This window comes from Helicoverpa armigera, chromosome 17 (genome assembly GCF_030705265.1).
Source record: "Helicoverpa armigera isolate CAAS_96S chromosome 17, ASM3070526v1, whole genome shotgun sequence".
Classification (NCBI taxonomy): Eukaryota; Metazoa; Arthropoda; class Insecta; order Lepidoptera; family Noctuidae; genus Helicoverpa; species Helicoverpa armigera.
Genome location: NC_087136.1, coordinates 1,653,707 through 1,678,171, shown reverse-complemented (window position 1 = coordinate 1,678,171; position 24,465 = coordinate 1,653,707). Strand labels below are relative to the sequence as shown.

Sequence of the window (24,465 nt, the reverse complement as noted above, 5' to 3'; positions counted from 1 at the left end):
TCCGAATTAATTCATATTCAAAAGTTCTTAAATAAAAGATTATATAAAATGCGATCTTAAACATAAGAGAATTATTTAATGATGAAACTTATAACAACAGAGAAATTCAAACTTTGCGCAGATATTACAAACGAAAATTTTATTATTAAACGTCGATGAGCCCTCGTTTCGGCGATACGGAATATTTCATTCTACCAATAAAATTTTATTCGGAGTCGGCGCACTGACGCCATGTTTACACCGTTTTCCCGCCAGTAGGGGCGCCACGATCGCTGCAGCCTCTCGGGCGTAGCTGTCAAAATTACTTTTACGAAAAAATCGCTTTTCTTTCAATTACCGCTGATATCCAATCATTGAAAATGATGACTTTGACTTATAATAACAAAGTTTGTGTTTGATTAACCCAATTCGATATTCGCATCTCGTGTAAAACATAACCTTTTTGTGAACGGTCCGCGTCCGTGGTATATGGTGACAATAATTTTCAGTGTTATTGCAAAATGTCCCGGACATTTGTTCTTATCTTTTTGTTTATTTTGGGCGTTTGTTACGGTAATCCTGATGCGAAACGCCTTTACGACGATTTACTGAGCAACTATAATAGACTGATTCGGCCGGTTGATAAAAACAATAATACGGTGTTGGTGAAACTTGGCTTGCGGCTGTCACAACTGATTGATTTGGTAAGTACTTGAACAATATTTTTTGAAACATTGGAAAAAGTAGACTTGGACAAAGTTTGACGGATCTGATTACGCTGGCTCGTAAATTAATTGTGACAGTGTACCATGATGAATTGGATGATGCGGTGAGCAGAATTATTATTATTTAAGATTTCAAATAAGTATTTAGGGGGAACTATTTATAGTAGTGCGATAAGTACTTTTAACAATAAACAATCTGTGTAATTTTATTCTGAGTAATTTAAATTACACTCTATTTGATTTACATTTTTGTTTAATTTCTTGGCGTCCAGCAATAATGTAGATAAATAATAAGGCAACAGTTAACCACCTATATCTAAATTTGCTTTATTTGTTAGTGAGTAGGTAACACTAGTGTTATTTATTCAAATCATAAATTCAGTTAATAACTGAATATTCTCATTTATAACAAATCTATCCTACTAAGAACTTTCTAAATAGGTATGTATGAAAAATATGAACGCGGTTGAAAGCTACAGGGACGAGCTAGTCTAATACATAAAAGGGTATCTCCACAGCTACATTAATTATTATGCACAAAACAATAAACAAACGACAACAAAAACTGTTATAAACATTGTTTCATTACAAAAAGAGTATAAAATAAAACATTCCTTGTTGGTTTTGGTTAACAGCGCTTTCACACTAGCGATTTTTCCATTCGGTTTTTTTGAGCGGCAACGGATCTCTGCCGCGCGTATACGAGCAATGGCAAGCAATTGAAAAAAAAGAAATTAACATTTATTTGTATGAACATGGAATATGGTACGATAACTTATATGGTTTTACATTTCTAGTTCTTATCATACTCTGTCATAATCAGGCTTTTTACACATTTTGAGAACTACCGGTATAAAAGACACCAAAAGTTTCAGAATCCGCGCAACAGACTTTTCCCCTCGGAATATGTCACGCGCATACGCTCAGTTTTGTTAAGCGCAACTAAAAAACACTATTATGAAATCGCCTGATTTGCTTGTAAAAATTAAACTACAAAACCAATATCTTGATTTCACACCAATCTATTGTACCAGGACAGCATAAGCATCTATGGTGTATTGATTACCGCAAACCGCCGTACCTCCGGTTACCATAGCAACGAAGGGTTCTACAGGTGCGACGTGGACAGCCCTCATGGGCCTAATCAAATATTTAGTAAATATCTATAAATTATAATGTTTTGTAGTTTGTTGTACAGCTTGTTTGTTGAGCTCATGGTCATTTTCGGTTGAGATAATAAGGTCAAGTAAAATCTTGCCAAAGAATAAAATTCACTAGATCTGATGTCTCTTTGGAATTACTTCACATACCTCGATAAAAAGTTGCCTATGGCCTCCTTTGGTACAAAGGTTATCTAATACTAAGAATTTTCCAAATCTGATGAGTGGTTCCCGAGATTACTGCGTTCAAGCATACACGCTATTCAGTTTTGTAATGTAAATATGAATTACTTCTTTTTTTATTGGTTTACTGCGAATTATAAAAGGTTTTCATGACTTTCTTTTCGGACAGTTATTTGATTTTTTATAAAAAAAAAATATGATTAAATGTCGAACATATAGGAAAGTTTGAGATCCATCTAAGGTACAAAAATATATTTTCCATGCATGGGCGTATCTAACAGGGGCTCAAAGAAAACAAACATGAATTATGTACCTAGGTATCCATCAAATACCACAAAGGCCCGCCGACGCTTAACACCATTTTCTTTAATCCGATCCGGATTGAATCGGTTAAATCCCAAACAAACAGGATTCTTAAATTCGTGTTTGTGCGGTTAATCCCTTTTCAAATGTTTAAGTAGGCCCATGAGGGCTATCAATATTCGTAGCACCTGTAGAAGTGTTGCTATGGTAACCAACCACCATACCTTAGTGTGGTTTCATGGACCCCTGATTTTCTTATATGAAAATAAAGCTTTTACCTACATAATAGACCCATCTAATGAAACATAAAATATGTATTGTATGATAGAATTTAATCAAATCTCTGATTCGTTTTCAAGAAACTTAATGAGTTTCACCCAAGTCTTGAGGGAACTACCTACTTTCTGCACTAGGATGGAAAACTATCCTTTAGCCTTCCTTGATAAATGAGCTATCTAACCCTGAAAGAACTGCTGAAATGCGACCAGTGGTTTTCAAGCAAACGCCCATACTCAGATTTATAATATTAGTCAGTGGGACAAACAATACCTACGATAGCACACTATAAAAAATCTTTGTAAGCAGTAATTTTGAAAAATCCAACACTGCTGCAGATTAGAATCGTAACGAGAAGATTTTTTTAATGTGTTTTTGGCACAATAATTTAGAAATGGCCAGTATCGTAACAGCATTGGGCAAGAATAACGACCCAATTTAAAACAGTTTTCCAATTAAAGCACCCACTGCGTTTTACGACTACGGTTTGTTCGGAAAACATGGCGGACTGCTATTCTTTATTTTGTGTCATAAACTCTAATATACATACTTGCCATTATGATAGTTGATGGCAGACAGTTTTGAGGTCAAAATCTACTTCACATATGGTATCAGGCAATAACGCGACTTAATTTGGGAATTTATTTTGAATACAAATTAGATTCCTAAAAAGTTGATAAGTATAGGTGTAGTATTGATGCACGCAGTAATTTTAAAGTTCTTTTTTGAAGTCAGTCTATTGATGCTAAAATTATAGAAAGATTATGCAAAGACACTTATTTAATAGTCTTCAGTCTTTGTTAGGTTACATTGTTAGGGTACATAGGTTACACTACCCAAGATAATACTAAATTAATTTGCAGATTACAGTATTGTGGCGATCCAGATTACGGTTAGTACCTAGTCACTAAGCCTTATGTGAATCAACACAGCACTATGCTCTGGATTGGTGACCATATTTATGTATATAACGAAGCTCATTATTTCTGTGTACCAGTCTCTAATATTATGTAAACAAACACCTGTATTCGGTTCGACTGGAAGTCAACAACATGCCTAGAACGACTTCGTCAAAAACATGTTTTTATATGTTTTCAATATTATTTCTCATTTACATTTCTCCTCTTTTTATCGGACATTTAATTTTGCCGTAATAAATTGCATACAAAATTACAAATAACCGAGGAATACTAAAACGCATCCATTGTCTAGTTTTCAAGTTGAACTCGAATATTTATTACTGCAATAAATTGTGCAAGTTTCAGCCCGATCTTGAAGATTACAGTGCACGCTAACTCTGTAGGGAACACTCGGTTTTTAATTTGTTGGATTAGGTTAGTTTGTTAAAGCTTGGTAAAACGATCAGTATTGATTAATGGAGGATGTTGTGGTTTTCATAACTTGTTCTAAGTTGTATGAGAGTAGTAAATTTTGCGTGCTTTAATAATGTAAGGAACAGCTACACGAGTCAATTTACTATAAGATTAAGCTTGGTCGGATCGTGGTTGAGTGATCATCATGTCATGATGAGTCCCTCTGTTTATCATAAGGTATGTTATATTGATTCTGGCTGTCATTTCGGGAAGTCGGAACCCAAAATTTCTGACATAATACATATAATTCATCTTGTGGCAAATTATTGTTTTTCTCAATATTATATTGCGATTACTTTGCAATGATTAATTAATACCATGTTGAAAATAATATTTTTACCAGCTCACGTTACATACAAGTACTCAGTGTCAGTTAGCAGGTCAAACAAGTGAAGCAAGTTTAATTACTAACGTGTAATGAACGAGAACCTCGGTGCATCCTCCTTGTAGTTACCTGATTTCTTTTTGTTATATAGACAGTGTGTTGGGATTACTTCTATGCTTTTATGTGGCCCTGGTATTTTGATATATTTTCAAGATATCTTTTAGTCTATCTTTTAAGTACCTAAGGTGGATTTTTATAGGCTATCCATCCATTAGAAATTGAAATTTGGTATTTGCTTCATATAAAATGTCCAATCTCTGATAACAAAACAACTGATAAATATGTTATTGAAATCGGCAGATAATTAATTTATTTGATGATCGAGTGAAATTGTACACCAATTCCATCTGATAGATAGAACATAGAGCTCTGCCATGTTTAATTCTAAGACTTTTCTGTATACCTATGTTCACAAATAAATACATTGAATTGAATTGAAAGAAGATATTTTAATATTTTTACAAAACTCTAGAATCAGATCCACAAGAGAATTTTTTAACCTCTCATTAAAAACGTATTCCAAAGAATGAAACTTTAACAGGATAAAAGGTAAGTTAGGACAACTATTATCATTTAAACTAGGTGGAAGTTGTGGGTGGGTGAATTCCTCACGTTGCTGTTAGTTCGGTAAAGGAATGTTAACTATGGGTACAAAGAGCCTCTGTCGCGATGTATTCTGTATTTTTAGTGCTCGAAAATTTCTCGTATGTCGTCTTTGTTCAAACAATTTGTGTTCGGAATGTTTTTGACTGTTGCTTGATTGGATGATCCGCATAACTGTGTTGGTGGCTGAATTTGGATAATAATTTAAATGTGAAATGCTTTTTGGTTTCATCTGTGTCTTGTATTCTAGCTTTAAGACGTTGTTTGACTTAGATCATTTATTAAGCGAGCTTTTAACATTAACTGTGTAGTCGTAATTTCTATAAATTTCACACATTCATCAGACTTCACACAGAATTAGTAGTGGGTTTGTGTATCGTTTAGATCGAAAATCGATTACAAAAATCGAATGTAGCTAAACAAACCGTTTTCAATCCGGAACTACAAACAAGCGGGATGGAGGGATTTTATTTTCGCATAACCTAGTCGCTAACGACTTCAGTTGTAAAGGGTCCTTAATTGAAATAAAATTGACGTTTACAGTCTGCGCGGGGGACTCTTAATTGCTATGCAGTCGGCCACGTAAGCTGTTCTCGATCGGTCTGCATGGTCCTCGGCTATCATCGGCAATCCTCGGCTACCATCGGCAGTCCCCGGATCGTGTCCGGTTTGAACCGGTTTTATGTCGTTTTTATGACTCAGCCATTCAGAACCGGAGTTTGCGTGCCTGAAATGTTTTCGAAATTGGTTTGATCTCCTCGTTCGGAGTATTTTTGGTTTTCGTGAAAGTTTAATACGTGAGAGAATGTTGTACCTATACTAGATGGAATAGCGTGGATAAAGGCTGTAGCGAGTGTTGCGGGTTTTAAAAGTAGCGAATAAACCGAATGCGGTGGTAGTTGTTTATTTTGTGCCGCAGCATTCTTTCTGGTTTTATATTTAAGAAGGTTTACTCTTGTGTTATTTTCAAAAGCGAAATAGACTAAAGAACAAAAATACAATCAAGAATTTTATCGACACACATCACATTTCATATCAAAAACATCTCGAACACCCTCAAAAAGAATGACTCGACAAACCCGAACACAGGTGAACGCACTCTTGATATCGAGCTCAATAAAAACGATACTATAATAACCACTCACGATACACTCGATACCCCTGCTTACGTCACAGCTATCGTATTTTCGTCTTCGCAATACAAAACAGACGAAATTGCTGACAATACAAGTCTTGTTCAATTTTGTGTAAACGAGACACGTTTTACAGAAATGACAACAGTAAAACGTTAAACGATGTCTGGATGTTCGCGTTGTAAAATACCTAGTTATAGACAAATCACCTTGGGGGTTATAGGGTGTTCACTTCGAGCGATTGATATGAGCGAGTTGACCGATGGTTCGGTGAAAATGGTTGAGCTAAAAATAGACTGGTCTTGAAAATGCTGAAGGTTTCAAGTGGTATCGAAGAGAATTTTTGTGAAATTGAGTTACAATTTTAGTTTTGATTAAAATACTTTCTTAGATATTCTCATAATTGAAAATAGTCTAAAGGTAGAAGAGCTGCCTAAAAGGTCATGGTAACGTTTTCTATATATCTTATGTCTACTAGCTGCTTTGTCTAAAAATCATGTTCAATGGTGAATATAAAAATGATTTCCACTAATTGGCCTTTTCAGTAATTTTCCTGGAAACTTTTGTATCGTAGTTAAGAGATACCGTAATTTGATGCTTTCAAATATATTTTTGTCTTTACTTTACCTCCTGAGCAATAAAGTGACAGATATCTTAAAATTTTACACATTTTGCCCTTAACAACCCAATATTCTCCAAGAAGAGAAACTTTCAAACAGATCGAAATAGCTAGTGCAAAGGTTTTTTCTTCGGCCATGTCCTCTGGCCGGGTGCCAGAATGCTTAGCTTAAAGGCAAAGCTCATTAGCGAGTGCAGAAACAGTTTTTCAACCATCCATATTATATGGGCTGGTTCGGAGTTTTTGCCTTCTTATAATATTATCAGTAATGTTGCTATCGTAATTATACCGTCTGAAGTTCTGGTAATGTGGGCTTCTTTCTTATTTCATATCAACTGTTTTAGCATTGCTTATTAAGCTTATTAGCACTACATTTGTTATCAGTGAAATTTTACTGTTTCTAGTGAGACATAAGAAAAGCCGCCGAAGCCGATATTCGGCTAGGAGGACATCAACAGTGAGACATTATGCATAAGAGTGTATGTAGATCATGTATATACATAGGGAAGTATTAGTTTCAGACACAATCTCGTGATGCATAAGACTTCTTTGAAATTGTCAAAGAACAGTCCTTCCGTATTTTGTCCAGGTTGAAACGAAACTCGTCCCAAATAGAATACAAGCCTTAGGAACATACGTACGCTTGTAAGAATGCGAAATAAAACAAAAATCCAGTCGTACATTACCGGTCTTTGAGAACACGACCAATGCTGTTAGAAACATTATTGCATCTTGTGCGATTTAAGAATTCCTGAAATAAATCCGTATAGCTTCTAGCTCTTATTTCCCGTGGGGTCAGACCAGAAGCCAAATCTTCAAAGATGAAGCCACATTTTTAGCCTTTATACATCGAAATATTGAGTTTTAAAATAAAACATTAGGGTAACTTGAACCGCAGAAGTTGTTCATTTTTATGGTATGAAGGAAACTTGGGAAAATGCTTTTAATGTGGGTACTACAAATGATTGAAGAAATTTGGATTTATAGCGAGCAGCTACTAATGTTCACTGGCTGTTGTTGTTTAAGCTTATGATACCCTGGTCACAAAGGTATCCACTTGTTGAAAATTCTTTGGGGGTGCTTTGTTTATTTATGTACGTATTTCTCAACACCTGGTTATCTAGAATTAATTCGATGACCTTCCCAAAAGTCCATATTCGATAAAAGAAACTTCAAAAAGTGGCCTTTTTAACCAAATCAGAATAACCTGAAGGAATCTATACCCTAAATACCATCCTTACAATGATTTCATTTGCCTAAACACCTTCAATTCTGGTCTGAAGGGGCCTACACATGGCACTCAATTACAAGCATGCATATGATAGCTGATAGCAGAGCTCAACTAACGGTGATTACAGGTGAGATGTTAATTACCGGTGCGGTAACAAGTTAACAGCCAGATGCACACATACATACAAGGTACATCCTTTGATTAAGTCTTAGAACTTGGTTGAAGATCTTATTGTACACTGAACAATCTGCAGAACAATCCACTCAGCATTTAAACATATTTTCAATCTGGCAGTGACTTTCTTTCAAACTCGAAAGTAATTCTGTCTGTTTGTCGAGCTTTCACGCCATAACTACTGAACCGATTTTGGTATACTGATAAGTAGAGTTTAAGAAAGGACATCTAGGTTTCCTTTTTATCCAGGTATGGTGTGTTCCCTTGGGATGAGGGTAAAGCCGCGGGAACAACTGGTTATTGAGATCGTATACACTATAACTTCAGAAACTACAGCCTCCAGTAGTCATAATGAGAATAAAAAATCTGATAAAACTTGAGACAGTCCATCATGGAACAAACAAATACATTAACCACATACTGAGCACCCTTCAACTGACAAATACATCTAACAAAATTACCCAAACGACATCCTACTTTGTTTTCCACTTCAGACCAAACTCGACCTTATCTCCTATGCCCTAAGTTCCATTATCATTTGTCACAGTAAATTACACTACTTGCATCAAGACTTGGCCGTTACACTTCATGCATGATTCGCGCTTGATCTGCGTGTCATCTCCTTAGTTTGGGATGCTGTGGAATATTCATTGGCCAATTTCACTGGCACGCTGTGTAAGGATTGACTTCGGTGTAATGAGCAATATTCTAGCGTGTAATGTAATATACAATGGGGTGGGAATTTCGAGATGTTGTATAGAGTTTGAAGTAGGAATTGACATATACATAGAATACAAAACATATTATTTCCTCTTTATTAACATGATGAGCTTGTATCTAAGTAACAGCCGCAAGACCCAACTGATCATAAAATACAAATCAATTCTTGGCACGGTCGATCCGTCAATGGCAACCAGCCCTATGACTAGTTCCTCTGTGTTTTAGAAGGCACTTTTTGTGGATCCCATTTTTTATTTGGATATCCTTGGCATTGATTTTCCGTAGTCAAAAAGCCAAAGAAAAACGCCACCAAAGAAGGAAGACCTTATTACTTTAACACATTTACTAAGATCCCATAAATGCCGAAGATCCTTCAACCCCCAATATGGCGTACCTTCAAACAAATGTTACGCACGCTAAGCCTAACATCGGGTCCCTTAGCAGAATAACATTCATAACGATTACCTAAAGCAGGATATGTGCACACGGCTTTACGAAGCTAAGGGAAGATTTAGATCTTGAATTATTAGCCAAATTCGGTCTAAGGGATTTTGGGAGACGTGCGAATTTCCTTACCTTTTACGTGACTTTATTGAAGTAATTTTAAGGGCGGTTAATTTTTTATGGAACTACTTTTAGTATCTACTAACCATTACTAACATGGACTAACTAATGATACCTAATGTGAGCGATTTTTCTCCCTTCAACGACTTAAAACAGGAATTTGACCACTTCGAAAAAAGTATTATGAAATAATTATTATGTCCTCTTCCCACAATTCTGTAAGAAATATACTTTATTGCTATAATTTTTCATTCAATTTTATCATTTTATTGACACATAATTCAGATGATTGATACCATTTTATTCAACTATACATATATGTACTTAGTACTAACCGTATGTTTATTTTCAATTTATCTTGTGTGTCTTCCTTTAAAAGAGAGAGAGAGTTATGTAATGTATGTGTGTTTATTCAATCCTCCGCGCCTTTTTCCCAAACTATGTTGGGGTCGGCTTCCAGTCTAACCGGATTCAGCAGAGTACCAGTGCTTTACAAGAAGCGACTGCCTATCTGACCTCCTTAACCCAGTTACCCGGGCAACCCGATACCCCTTGGTTAGACTGGTGTCAGACTTACTGGCTTCTGACTACCCGTAACGACTGCCAAGGATGTTCAGTGACAGCCGGGACCTACAGTTTAACGTGCCATCCGAAACACAGTCATTGGTGTCTAAGATATACTTAGAAAGTACATACAAACTTAGAAAAGTTGCATTGGTACTTGCCTGACCTGGAATCGAACCCGCGCCCTCATACTCGAGAGGTTGGTTCTTTGCCCACTAGGCCACCACGACTTCATGTGTGTTTATTCAATAAATAACAAGAAACATATCACAAATTGTTATAGACAGACAGAACTATGTAATAAGACTGCTATTTGTAGTCCTGTAGCCCGACATAGTTCCTAAACTAAGGCACGCGTTCCCCACTGACCTGCAGTATCCATTTGCCAACAAATTACTGGTAGGTATCGACACAGCTGAATAGTTCGGTCCGTCGCACACTTGGAATATTAAGGATAAGCCTCGTTACATACGTTTGTTTAAGTCACAGGTTTGTCTTAAACGATCTTGATACTTTTTGAGTAAGTATAGTGGCGTTTAGTGCTTAATATACATTATTGGAATTATTTAGCAGCTGTTAGAATGAGAATTAGCTATTATACCTAATCAACTTAAGAATAAAATAATACAGATATATAAAAAAATGCATCACAAATCTTTGTGCCTGATATAAACTTCTTCTGAGTCCGATTTTTAAAACGCTTTAATCCCAGGTGTTGCTCCAAACGGGAAAGTACAGGGCATAAACCTCAAAAATCCATCCTCTTAATCCAAAATAAACCAAAAATTCTAAACCAAGCCTGTTATGTGATACAGGCTATTTTGCCCCCATGAATCAGGGGCTAAACGGTGCAAAGTTGGTATTCCGATGTAGCACCGTGAGCTATTCAGCGTGATGGGCACACGTTGGCAGCGGTCCAACTTACGACAATCGATTTACATAACTTGTACAAAGGATCAAAAATCTATTTATACGGCGTGATTTAGTTTTTGCGTGGTCGTGTCTTGTTTATAGGCGGTCGGTGCATTTAAGCGTGCTCTTGGCATTTTTATAGCACACAAACATAATAGTTTTTGAGCTAAATATTACGAGTGTATTCTGTAGTGAGCGTTATTTTTTATGGTCTGTTGAAGGTTTGGTTGGCTATTGGGTTATGTGCTGTGTTGTATGAGGATCCGTTGAAGTGAATATTGGTTTTATGTGGGTCTTGGTATCTACTTAAATATTATGCCTATCCAGCCATTACATAATCTAATTTACTGTACAGAGCATTGATGAACATTGAGGTTTTAGAAAGAACAAGAATTCTATTAATAATTGTTAAGAGTTGTAAAAGCTGTGCGCACTACAGTATTATAAACTCTAATCTATAAATTTCCTTACGTACTCCCTATATATACTTCCTTAAATAAAACACTATTTATCAACACAATATCTGTAAAATTGGAATTAAATAATAATTCTTGACTTTGTTGACTGGCATGTCACTGACCAACTATCTTTCCAATAGCTAATCTAATAAAATGATTTTTTTAACATAATATATCCCCTAAATAACATAATATTTTATGACGTGCTTTTTATCTGCCTGAAAGAGTATGTGATTCAATTAGTTTTGTTTTTGTTACAGAATCTCAAAGATCAGATTCTAACAACGAACGTGTGGCTGGAGCACGTAAGTAACTTTGTATTAATTTATTTAAATACATGCAAATTCTTGATGGACTGACTCCAGCAGACTGAAACCCAGTGTAGTGACATAATTTGGACCAGCTATATGGTACATGGTACGTGCAATATTTGATGTAAGAGACTGGTACAATTCGGACACAGCCATCTGTGTACATGCATATTGTTAGGGAGTGTAGATAACCCCATTTCTCAAAATAATTTTACGAAGCCTGAAAAAAAATCGTATCGCTTTTGGTTGTAAGGAACAACATGACTATCATCCCACTATATTTGTAATATTAACAACTATTGAAGTTGTATTTTTTTACATAACAAAATACGCTTTTATGTTCAGGAATGGGAAGACCACAAGTTCAAATGGGATCCCCTGGAATACGGTGGAGTAAAGGAACTATACGTACCATCAGAACATATCTGGCTACCTGACATTGTGCTGTATAACAAGTAAGTACGAATTCAATATTATAGTGTCAATAAATGACTACAAAATAAGAAGCTGTCACCATGCCACCTGCCTCTTCAAAAATGAAAAGGTGTTGGTTGACAATAAACAAAAAAGGAAAACAGAATAATTCACTCTTATTCCAGCCATACAAACGCGTCTGGCAGACAGCAGCTATTCTACACGATAAAACCACTTGAATATAAAACTGCACTCACGTCCAACACTCCCAAAAGCCCAATTACAGAACTCATAGATGTTCTAACCACACAACGACCGACATCCGATACGGCTCGCGTACGAATACGTTTAGCAAATTAATTTCACAGCTCCGAACTTGGCCGTCCAACATTTGGACATTAGCCTGCACCAAATTGCATTGTTGTACCAGTGAACTTGTCTGTAGATGCCATAATTGCGAGCGGCTTTACGCTCGCGTTCGCTGATTAAAATATTTCGCATTGTTGTAATTTACGAGTTATGTGAGAGAGGTTAATTTTGGAATTTTTGTCGTGTTTTGATGGGACGCTGGGCACTGAACCTTATAATACATCTATTTATACTCGTAAAAGCTGTGATTTCACAAGTAACAAAACACCTTATCAGTAGTCTAAAAGAAACAAGAACCATAAGACCTCATAAAGTCACCAAACCAACCCCTCAAATCGAGGAAACGCCGAGATTTAACGAGTCAGTTGTTATGGACAGTACATTCCCATCCCATGATGCATGGTGTTCCGTCGCATCGGTACTAGGAGAACATAAATCATGTGGTTCATGCGTTCCACTTAGATACACGGATCTTGATAGCTTCTTGCCATAGCGTTTGTTTTGCTATGGCTGTGCCAAAAGTGTAATCGTGGAAGGGTGGGTTGGCGTCGCGTTTGAAATAATTATTTGTAGCATTTCTTTTAGTGGCATGAATCATTGTTTAATAAGCTTCATCAAGACATTAAATAAAGTATTATAGAAATGGAACTCTTTGAAGGACTTGAGCAAAAAATTTTATTCATCACCGAGAATTGCTCAATTGCCAAACAATTGACTTAAACAAAACCAGTCAAAGTTTTGTTTGTCGTGACTCCCAACAAAATAGGCAATGTATCCTTAACCTAATTGATTGAACGAAATATCGACAAGAAAGCGTTCGCGAATGATACATCATGTTGTGTCAAAACAGGCCGGTGGACGATTAATCATGGCTAGTGAATGAGAGACGCACGTGCGACTAATCTTACGCTGTGTCGACCCTGTGTAAGCGGCTTATGTCTTGAGAGAGAGGCTAGATCAGCTAACTGGTCTGTCGGTTAGATTTCTTGTTTGATATTGTCTGATTAGATGTGGTTACGCGGGAATCGCAATATGGTTCAAAAAGATGCGAAAATTTTTAAAACCTGGTGATTGCAAATGCGACGGGAAAATCGGCATACTGCGGGCGACACAAAACAAGAAAGTATGCCTAAAGGAAAGGAGCACAGTACCTGTTGTCTTCTACGGCGATTTCTTGTACGAGGAGCACTGCCACAAATAAAGTTCAACACAAATCACACCAATTTTCCACTCAATATCGATTTTTTATCGGAGAGAGACGTGAGCTCTCGCGCGCGTTGTCAGCCATTTTTTTTTTGTTATGTTGCACACACGACTCAAGGGCGCTAGTGTCGCCTCTCGCTCCAACGAATGCGTTGAGGTATGTGCGGGAAAAGGAAGGGATTAGGATTGCAAACACCAGTGAAATTACCAATATAACAAATTATGAGTATGAAAATTACCGCGCAACCAAGATGCAATAATGTTTATTGTATTTTCGGTGTTTTAAATTGGCAATTATTATTTGGACAATATTGTATTGTATACTTGTTAAATCACACTTATAATTTAAATGTAATAGACAGCTGTATTGCTGGGAAGTCTGTTTTGCACCGCTTCTTCTTTCCAGCCAAATTAAAAACTGGGAAGTGGTGAAAATGGTGGTTTTTGGGTGCTGCCCGTTTGTAATTTTGACGTAAAAAAGTGGCAATCTTATAAGCCTAGTTTCAATAAACGACTGTTTCAATAAACGACAATAACCTGCCACTGAAATGATTTAGAAAAACCGTCTCAAAGAAGAAATTCAGCATTTCTCACTATAAGTAGAACTGCAGGTACAAAGATTTTCACCCTACAAAAAGTATTATATTTTCTTATATACGAAATAAATACTTTTAAGCCCGCTAATCCGCCATAACTTGCGCCTTATCTTCTTCGGACCGTACCGTCCCTTCACGTATCAGCTGCCTTTTGATAGGTTTATGGTGGCTGTCATAAATTGGGCAACGCACTACGCTGGAGTATAATGCCCTATAATATATGTATATGTGGACGTTATACCGTATGTACCGGTTTATATATGGCAATTGTGTTTGCGCTGTAAATAAGGTTGGCTTTTTTAATAAAACAGGTTCGTTTTTTGGTTATAAATTAATTGCAAAGCAGATCTAAATGTCATATTCTTAAGCATTTTGCAATCTGATTACACTTTTAATAAATCTGAATACTAAGTTATATAAACCACTCTTGGCCGATAATTTTCGTATATTTCATATCACATACTGGATCTGTGGCCATCTTCATTGACGCCAGTCAACTCATCTACACATTTTGTAAAAAGGAACTGTTTTACTATTTGTAGTTATTTTTTGAACGCGTATCTCAAACGCAAGTGGCTACTATTAGTATTTATTTAAGATCACCATTACCCAAAGTTTAGTCTCAAATAACCGTAAATCCAGATACAAAACAACTTTAACTCAGAAAACCAATCGTGTGTTACGTCTAGACACACAAATATGTATTCAAATCTCTTCAAAGCGATTTCTGATACTACACGTCTGCAAACATCTTCATACATTTTCTGTGACCCTAGTACCTACTACTGCTATCATTTGAACATCTTTGGCTGTCGTTACGGGTAGTCAAGCCCGAAAGTCTGGTAACCAATCCTAGCAGGGGATTGCCCAGGTAACCGAGTTGTGGAGATCAAATAGGCAGTCGCTTCTTGTTATTATTATGTGACCTTAAGCAGAACCCTCAAACTCAAGCCGATGAAAAAAAAATTCGAACCTTTATTATTAGTTCCCGATTATTAAAGAATGTCTCACACTCTTATGTGACCCTAGTACTAAATCTTCTTATTTCATCAGCGCTGACGGTGAGTACGTAGTGACAACGATGACAAAAGCAGTGCTGCATCACACTGGGAAGGTTCTGTGGACTCCTCCAGCCATCTTCAAGTCTTCATGTGAGATTGACGTGCGATATTTTCCGTTTGACCAGCAAACTTGCTTTTTGAAGTTTGGATCTTGGAGTTACGATGGTGATCAGGTAAGAACTTGAAAGGTATTTTTACAGAAGAGAATAAGACCTGTTTCATACCGCAATTCTCAATTTTTATTGAGTAGATATTATCGATCATTACGGTCTGTAAAAGACATTATAAGAACCCTAGTGTAAATTATCCCGAACGCAATTAGTTAATTGAGATTACAGAAAATTTATGGCAGATCAAAGAAATTTAATGGAGGTCCCTTTTTCATTTGTTTTCTGAAGGGAACTCTATTAAATTAGCAATTAATTATAGAGCCGTGAAAACACAATTAGTAAATACGTCTCAGAATATTTTCACCTATTATTATGTACCTACTACTATTTACTCAGCTAAGATCAAAGACTCAAATGTCACACATTGTACTGCTATTACAAAAAAGCTAAGAACTACAATTACTACTTAACTTCTCATACACAATTCTTTCTAACTCTCAGACGAATATGATAAATGATAGCCTAATAGCCCAAATGGCTTTTTCAGAGAATTTTTCCACTCGAAATACTAGCGGTCAGTTCGGATCATTGCATACTCGTAATGTTCCCAAAATAACACATCTTAATGTTTTCAGATTGACTTGAAGCACATTAATCAGAAGAAGGGTGATATGGTAGATGTGGGCATAGACCTTCGGGAGTACTATCCCTCAGTGGAATGGGATATTCTCGGAGTACCAGCAGAGAGACATGAGCGGTACTATCCTTGCTGCCAAGAGCCATATCCTGGTGAGTTTGAAAAAAGTATACATAGGTATAATTAACAGCCTTTTCATACTGACCAATTATCGTGTATACGCTTGACAAGAAATAATTGACAACTGCCTTTACAAAAATAAGGTTGCAAACGGAAATTCAGCTATGTGCTATGTGGCTTCCCCATTAAACCTATTGGTTGTTTATTTTTTTGCAAAACATTTATGGGCCCTTTAAAAACTGTTACTTTAAAAAGGATTTAACACAACGATGCTCCAATATAAATCTAATCAAAGTTTTAAACTAAACAAATTACTTGTTCCGAAGTTTGATTGGATAATATGCTTACAAACTTGCAAATATGGGCTACCAACTTCAGTAAAGTGTTATTTCTCCTATGAATAGAAACTTCTTGGAAAATATAACAAATATTTGTATTAAATCTCGAGTTAATCTCTGTTGGTGTAGCTTCGATATAGTTTGGACCACTTCATAATGCCAGTTATTACGATCGGAGAACAGGTAATAACTTTGATAGGTTAAAGTTCACTGTAAAAGACAGTGTTGATTCAATTTAGGGCCAAATTGAAATGGTATATAGTGGAAAAAAACTATTTCATGGTAAAACGATGTTAACATCGCTTCGAAATACGCATCGCTACATAAAAAATTTTTTAAGAATAAAAAAAGAAAGCTTTTTATAGATAGGTTTTGGTTCTTTTGGGTATATTACGAAGTATCCAGTAAAATCAAATGTCAAATCACTTTTTAAAGGCTTTTTATGCAAGTCTAGTTATAAAAGTTTATTATCAAAACTTTAAGAATAAGCCTTACCATTACCTCCAACGTCAATAAACCCAACTTCCAAACGGCATAAAATCATAAATAAAACAGCAATAAAATCAACAATTCTACCATTATCTTCATGAAGTTGGCATCAACCGAGTCTTACTAAAACCACCATCTTTTGAGACAATCCTTTTATTTCGGGGAGTTGTCGCACAACGCTAATCTGGGAACATTGTAAATTACCGTAGAACGGCGAAAACTCTTATCTATGCAAAATTAGTGAGTTTTACTGCCGCCATCTCTCCTTGAACAGGTTAAACGGTTGTTTCGGTAATGTCTTTGAGCGCGAACCCTGAATGCAGATCAGCTCTTGAAGCTTCTAATTTATCATGTTAACTTAGTACTGTTGTGTATTTATTAGCTGGTGCTGGGAGTGTTCGTGTATCGAAGATTCTTCTTTGTTGGTTCTCCTCAATTTGACATTCGCTGATTCTTCTACTTCACCGTATTCATTACTAAGGATTAACGCTATACCTCTACAATAAGTTTATTGCTAACGATTTTGTTGTCATTAGCCTAATCTTTTGCAATCCATGATAGAATCAAGCAAAATAATTCAGAGGCGATGATATATTCAGCTGTGGGTTGTGATATGTTATATGATTGGACCAATAAATTTACCTTCATTAAAACAATAATTTAACATCTTTCTAAGCTTTTTGCACCAAATCCAAGGCTAGTCTTGAATCATAAGCGATTAACAGTATCACATACGTAAAACCGGCAAAATAAACAAAACCTATTTGTAAAACCTCTCAAGTATCAACGATATAAAGGAACTCGCTCGGACAAAAGCTTTGAAGAGGCCCACTTGATGCCTATAGAAACCGTCTTTATGCACTTACAGGCAATTGTTAGAGAATCAAGCAGTTTACCCAGCCAGTAACACTACTTATGAGAACAAAATACACTGACACTTTAACAGGAAAACTTGGCTTCGAATGCTCTAGGATTTATTTACTGGTGTAAAACGTAACATTTTTAGTACTGTATTTTTTCTGGCAAGAAAGGAATGAATTCAAAAGTAAGGAATCTCCTTACGATTTAGTTAATGGCAGCTTTGCATAAACCAGACAAAAAAATGTATCAAGTCTAAACAAGCCCAAGACAACAAACATCCAACAATGACTCGCAACTTAAACCGACCATAACTCCAAACTTAATGAGCGTCATCTCTTCAACTGACAGATGTCCAAAAATAACAGCACCCAGTTTTGCGCATAGTCCTGGGCATTTTTCTTTCCCCTCATACACAGTCCTCATTCATCCCAACGATTTAGCAGGCCATACTCTCCACGTCCAGTCATTGTTATTCGCGTGTGACAGATGGGCCATCACCCGGATGACGTCACGCGCGCCCTTACGCAGCATACGTAATTTCGCTTACGAAGCTCGCCGTTTAACAACCATATATTTCACGTTTAGATAAACACATTTGGAAGTTCATAATGACACCCCTTTCATTTCAGCTTAACGGCCCTCTGGAGATTTTCAACCTTTTTTCCGTTGATACATTTTCGCGTTCCACACCTTTGGCTGGCTGTTTGATTATTATTTTTTATTGTAAGGTCAAATGGTTTTAATTATTGTGAGTTATTGTTGTTAGGTTTGTAATTGGTCGTGATTATTGATATAAATTGCGTCTATTTTAGATGTCGATGCAACCCACGTTTTGCTATTGGATACTGGAGGTATAATGCGTAGTTTTCTTAAACCTGTCTGGTTCAAGGCTAGATACATATATTTTGATAAAGATTATTACGAATACTTTTCTCAAAATATTATTTCTTTTCTGTGAACCCATGAACTTCAATCAAAAAATTTCTACCACCCAAAACACAAGTCAACTATAGCATCTTCAAAACGTCTAAATCTTAGCAATTTGCAGAGAGAGCACCCTGTAATTACTGCCTACTTCGAGGTCTTACCGCCGTCAAAATACAATCCCCCTTTCGATTCTTTGATGATAATTGCCGGTATTTTACGAGGAAAAGAGGAATTCACGTCTGTAACAATATATCGATTCGGAGAACTTCTCTCCAGTTAATTATTATTGGGAAGGAAGTTGTAATGTCTGTTGTTAATTAATTACCATTTAAGATACCAGCCGACAAAGAAAATACGATAAAATAAATTCAGGAACCGAAACCAGTATCAATGTAACCATAACTTATTTTACTGTGTAACTAAATAATAACATAATTAACCATAATTAGATAGGAGAAAAATGTGGGGTCCAGTTTCAGAACCTAACCTAACATGTAATGTTTTTTTGAGCTAAGTTTGAGTTTTCAGCGTCATTTCAAGTTTATTCAATTGCAGCAACCCCTAGTACTTATTAATATGGACTTTGTTACATAGAAAAAATTGTCGGTGGTTAGCTAGATAGAAAACGCTGATTATAAAAAAGGGTAAAATATTGTATCTAAGATTTAAAACTTTATACCAACGAAACTACACCCAACAGAACCCATTGTTAAAAACTAAGGCAAGAATCAAACAGCAAAACTCCGCGTTAAAAACTAAGTAAAACTTCACCATTTAATACCATTTAATCTATTAAACGTAGCATTAAAGATAAATCCGGGATCCTTACAAACTTGGGGGAACAAACAAATCGGTTAGCAGCAGGAGTTTATCTTTCTGTAACTCAGTTCTTAGAGGAACCTCATTCACTACAGTAACTGACCATAACGTGTTCCAGTCTAGACAATAAGATTCTTCACAAAGACTGAAATTAAATCCTTTGTCCGTTTCAATGTCTTCTGGACTTTACAAATAGAGGTTTTTATTAAGAACTACCATTTTGTTGTTGTAAATCTTAAGGTTTGCAGGATTTGTTTCGGGTAACCTACGTGAGATCTATTTTTCTTTCTTTAGACTTTTAATGTTATTTTGTATAACTTGATGTATTGTTTGTACGTTTTCGTTTTATATCTAAGAGGATTGTATCGAAACTTAAACTTTCTGATAACCAATCTTGTACTTGTGATGTCAATTGACCCAAAATCACCATGAAGAAACACTCAACTTGAAATATTTAAGAGTAAAGACCATTAACTTACAAATATATATTCCGCCTAAGAACAATGCGTAACTAATAGAATTGTAGACAAAATAAAGTGTATCGATTACAATTTGTTATTTTTATTGCCTAAGAATGGGTGCTACTTCCATTCTAAATACATTTGCAATCATGATGTGACACTGATAGCCTATAAGGGTGTAAAATATTTGTCAAGAAATCATATCATATTTATAAATAAATCGGGACTTACCTAAACGCGAAACTGTAGCGACTTTGGCGTCCACTAGACCAACGAGGCAGTCAAACTGTTTACAAAAGCAGCGATACTTTATGTAAAGTTACAACTTTACAACATCTTTTATTTCCCGATGTTTTGGCCGAATTGCACTGGCCGAGATCGCGGGTGGACTAATGATAGCTAGCGGCGTCTCTGTGAAGCACAGGATTTTGAGACACCCTCACTAGGTCGTCACAATTTTCACATACTGGATTCGCACTGTCATTTACCCTAAATAAGTACATACTACTCTGCCGGCATCTTCTGTAAAGAATTGACCTCTCTACAGATGTACTACAGAAGATATAGATATGTGTACAAATCGCGAAAGTTTAAAAACCTTTATTGACCAGAATTGTTTGTTCCAGATATATTCTTCAACATCACGCTTCGAAGGAAAACCCTATTTTACACAGTGAATTTAATTGTACCCTGTGTTGGCATATCGTACCTGTCAGTCTTAGTCTTCTACCTTCCAGCAGATTCAGGGGAGAAAATAGCCCTCAGCATTTCCATATTACTATCGCAAACTATGTTCTTCTTGCTGATTTCGGAAATCATCCCTTCAACGTCACTTGCCTTACCATTGCTGGGAAAGTACCTACTATTCACTATGTTACTGGTAGGACTATCGGTAGTGATCACTATAATAATACTAAACGTTCACTACCGTAAACCTAGTACTCATAAAATGGCTCCTTGGGTACGGAAATTCTTTATAACGAAACTACCAAAGCTACTACTGATGCGAGTACCAAAGGACCTGTTGAGAGATCTAGCTGCTCAGAAAATTGCTGGAAGGAGTATGAAGAATAAGAATAAGTTTAAGGATGCTTTGGCTGCTGCTGAACAGACGAATTCTAATGCTTCAAGTCCTGATTCTCTGCGTCATCATCTGCCTGGTGGATGTAATGGATTGCATTCAACTACTGCGACTAACAGGTATATTAAAAGGCTAATCATACATCTACTAGCTAAGAACTACTCTAAGAAAATTTGCTACCTCTTATATCCATTTTAACAGGTTCAGCGGTCTCGTCGGTGCTTTGGGCAGCCTTGGTGCTGGCTACAACGGTCTACCTTCAGTAATGTCAGGATTAGATGACTCTCTCAGTGACGTGGCTCCGCGCAAGAAGTATCCCTTTGAACTGGAGAAGGCTATCCATAACGTAATGTTCATTCAGCACCACATGCAGAGACAGGATGAGTTTAACGCTGTAAGTATAATTTTTTATAAGGCTAGGAAAATTTTGCACATATTTGCACTACGTCATTGTACGCAATGTCTCATATGGTTCTGTAATTTCTCCTACCAGGAAGACCAAGACTGGGGTTTCGTGGCAATGGTGCTTGACCGTCTCTTCCTCTGGATTTTCACCATCGCCTCCATTGTCGGTACATTTGCCATTCTCTGCGAAGCTCCATCACTGTACGATGACACCAAACCTATTGACATGATGCTGTCTTCAGTAGCCCAGCAGCAGTTCTTACCAGTTGACAGTGGGGACCCATAGGTATTCGTGAAACCAGATGAAAATTTCAACTGGTAAAGTGTATCCTTGGAGATTGGAGAATTTTGAAGGGCGTGATGAGCTCAAGGAATGAGGGTTAAAATCAATGGCTAGCAATGTGAATCAACGGTTGTTTTATGCGATTTCAAAAATATTGTTGGTAATTTAGAATTTTGCATAACTATCCACTTTCTTATTCGGCGCTAAAACTTTTGATGCTAAATACTTTCCGAAAGATTTACCGAATTTTTATTTATAATGCTATAGACTAGTCCTGGGATTTTGCCAAATAAAAAAGAAAATAGAGTTTCTAAAATAAAGCACCAAGAACGTGTAACATTTTGAAATATGTTCTGATATTACTTACCAAAACAAGTTTATTGCTAATTTCTGAAATATCTTAGTAATAAAATAAGACTTTTCTTCTAATGTATTCATAATCCTAATTAGACGTTGTGAAGCCAAAATAGGCTGTGAATTGTATCGTAACATTATAATATAAGTAGCTTAAGGTTTCAAGTAAAAATTTAGTGTTTAAGTTGGATGAAGCAGGAGGGTAATAAATTGTTCTTTGTTCAGTTTGATACGGAACACTAATAAATTATTGTCTTATCTTATTTTTCTCGCTTTAGATAACGTTTTTTTTAAAGGTCTCTAAGAAAATGTATCGAGGATGGGAGAAAGTGTAGCGATAGGTTCTGGCGATTGGCTATCCTGAATAATTCAACAGTGCCTATTTTATTTATAGTTATTTTTTTCTAAACAACGTATTTTTGTGGAATCTGTGACTACGCACAATGAAGTAGAAATTTTTTATATTGCAATCGCAATTTAGTAAGTTTTTTATTTGATGTTCCTAAGACACCACCCCTAGGCACCCTTGAAGTGATATTTTAAATGTTGATCATAACGTAAATTTTCTTGCCAAAGAAGATAGATTGGGTGGAATGTTACAAAATGTTTTGGAAGTATACATTTTCTTTAACAAAACATGGCTGTGTTAGTAATAATTAACTATTGTAGTAATGAGATTCATAATGCTCATCGTTTTTAGGGTTAGAAATTAACATTTGGGTATCCAAGTTTTTTATAATAAATTGTTATAATCATGTCTTTTGATTAACAGTGTTTCATTGTTTTAAACTTTTTTACATGTTCTATTTGCAACTTGAAAAAACATCTTAAGTTGATAGTTCTATTTTAATACAAATTGTAACTGCCGTTTTTTATCTTTATCAATCATTAATATTTGTACCGTTTGTAGGTATAAAAAAATGGTGTTAATAAAATTATTATCAGGCTAATATTCTGTAACACACATAATCCATGTCTTATAAAATGTATTTAAAAGTGGTAACGATTTTACTCAATTATTTCATCTGCACTTGCATTAGTAGACTCATTTTGATATTGCACAGTTCTTAAAAACAACAATTTTACATTTACTCATCAGAAGTTCTATAGATACAAACTAAAATTGTGTTGCCCTATACGATACTTAACTTTCTTTGTCTAAGTTATAGATAAATTATGCTAAATAAACCTCCAAAAATACCGTTAAATCCTGCGATATCTTGACAATTTAAACATTAGTTTGTGTACGAAAAACATTAATCACTCATCTCTCGATAATTTACACTAGGTATGTGTTTAGGGTTCAATTCCCAAAACTGTGAAAACCAGCCTTTTAATAGAGCAAAGTAAACAAACAGCTATTTTGTTAATTAAAAACTTTAATGACTTTCCTCTATCAAGCATTAATTTATTGTGCTTTATCAAATTGGGGCTATCTGTGTAGCTATAACGGTTTGCCAAAATAAACAAAGTAGTCAAATTAGTGTTAAGCTCATGTAAGTTTAGTTTAACGGACTTTGTAGCTGTTAGAGTTAACTGAAGCCGTGTTTATAATGTAAACTTTGACTTAATAAATTGACGAAGTATGTTTTTATTTGTTTTAATTACCTTCTCGCTCGAGAGCTGGTGGACATTTTTGAGTAGGTATTTGAGCTTACACTAGATCACTACATAACTTTTGTATACTAGTGTTTTACACGGAGCGACTGCCTAACTGACCTCCTCAAGCACTACAACTACTGCTTACTATGTTGCAATCCATCCAAGGACCGACTACGAGATCCAGGTGGCTGTTACATAGCCACCAACTTATCAACTCTTATAACAAGTCTCCTACTAATAACAATTTACATTACGATATAGCCATACCTACATATGGCAGATATAGCATCCTGCTATTTTCATCATGTAAGATACTATAAGCTCTGCACCAACACATTTTCGCGTTGAAATATGTATGTGTATGGAATAGAAAATAGAGAAAACAGTTTTTCAATATTATGCTAATAGCAACGATAGATCACGTTGCGAACGAGGAGGGACCTATCGCCGCTTTGCCGTACTATACTTATACATAGTAAAGTATTTTGGACATGATAAACTATCAGAATATTTTTTGATGAATAATAGGTTAAAACTACGAACATTATTGGGTAGATATTTATACAAATACTTAGCACATTTAGCCTTTAATAATTATGCTCTTAAATTATAACAGTTAGCCTATTTCTACATATATGCTGGGTGCAAATCACGACTTTTTC

The 24,465-nt window shown here is 35.8% G+C and overlaps 1 protein-coding gene across 1 annotated transcript; it reads left to right on the top strand.

Moving 5' to 3' along the window:
- The first annotated feature begins 234 nt into the window (after positions 1-234).
- LOC110370400 (acetylcholine receptor subunit alpha-like 2) lies at positions 235-23,791 on the top strand. Its single transcript, XM_021326187.3, has 8 exons — positions 235-683; positions 11,623-11,667; positions 12,019-12,128; positions 15,309-15,489; positions 16,062-16,215; positions 20,705-21,278; positions 21,361-21,553; positions 21,653-23,791. Exons 1-8 carry the CDS (start codon positions 501-503, stop codon positions 21,848-21,850), a joined length of 1,638 nt encoding a protein of 545 aa, XP_021181862.1. The 5' UTR covers positions 235-500; the 3' UTR covers positions 21,851-23,791.
- Positions 23,792-24,465: the final 674 nt, after the last annotated feature.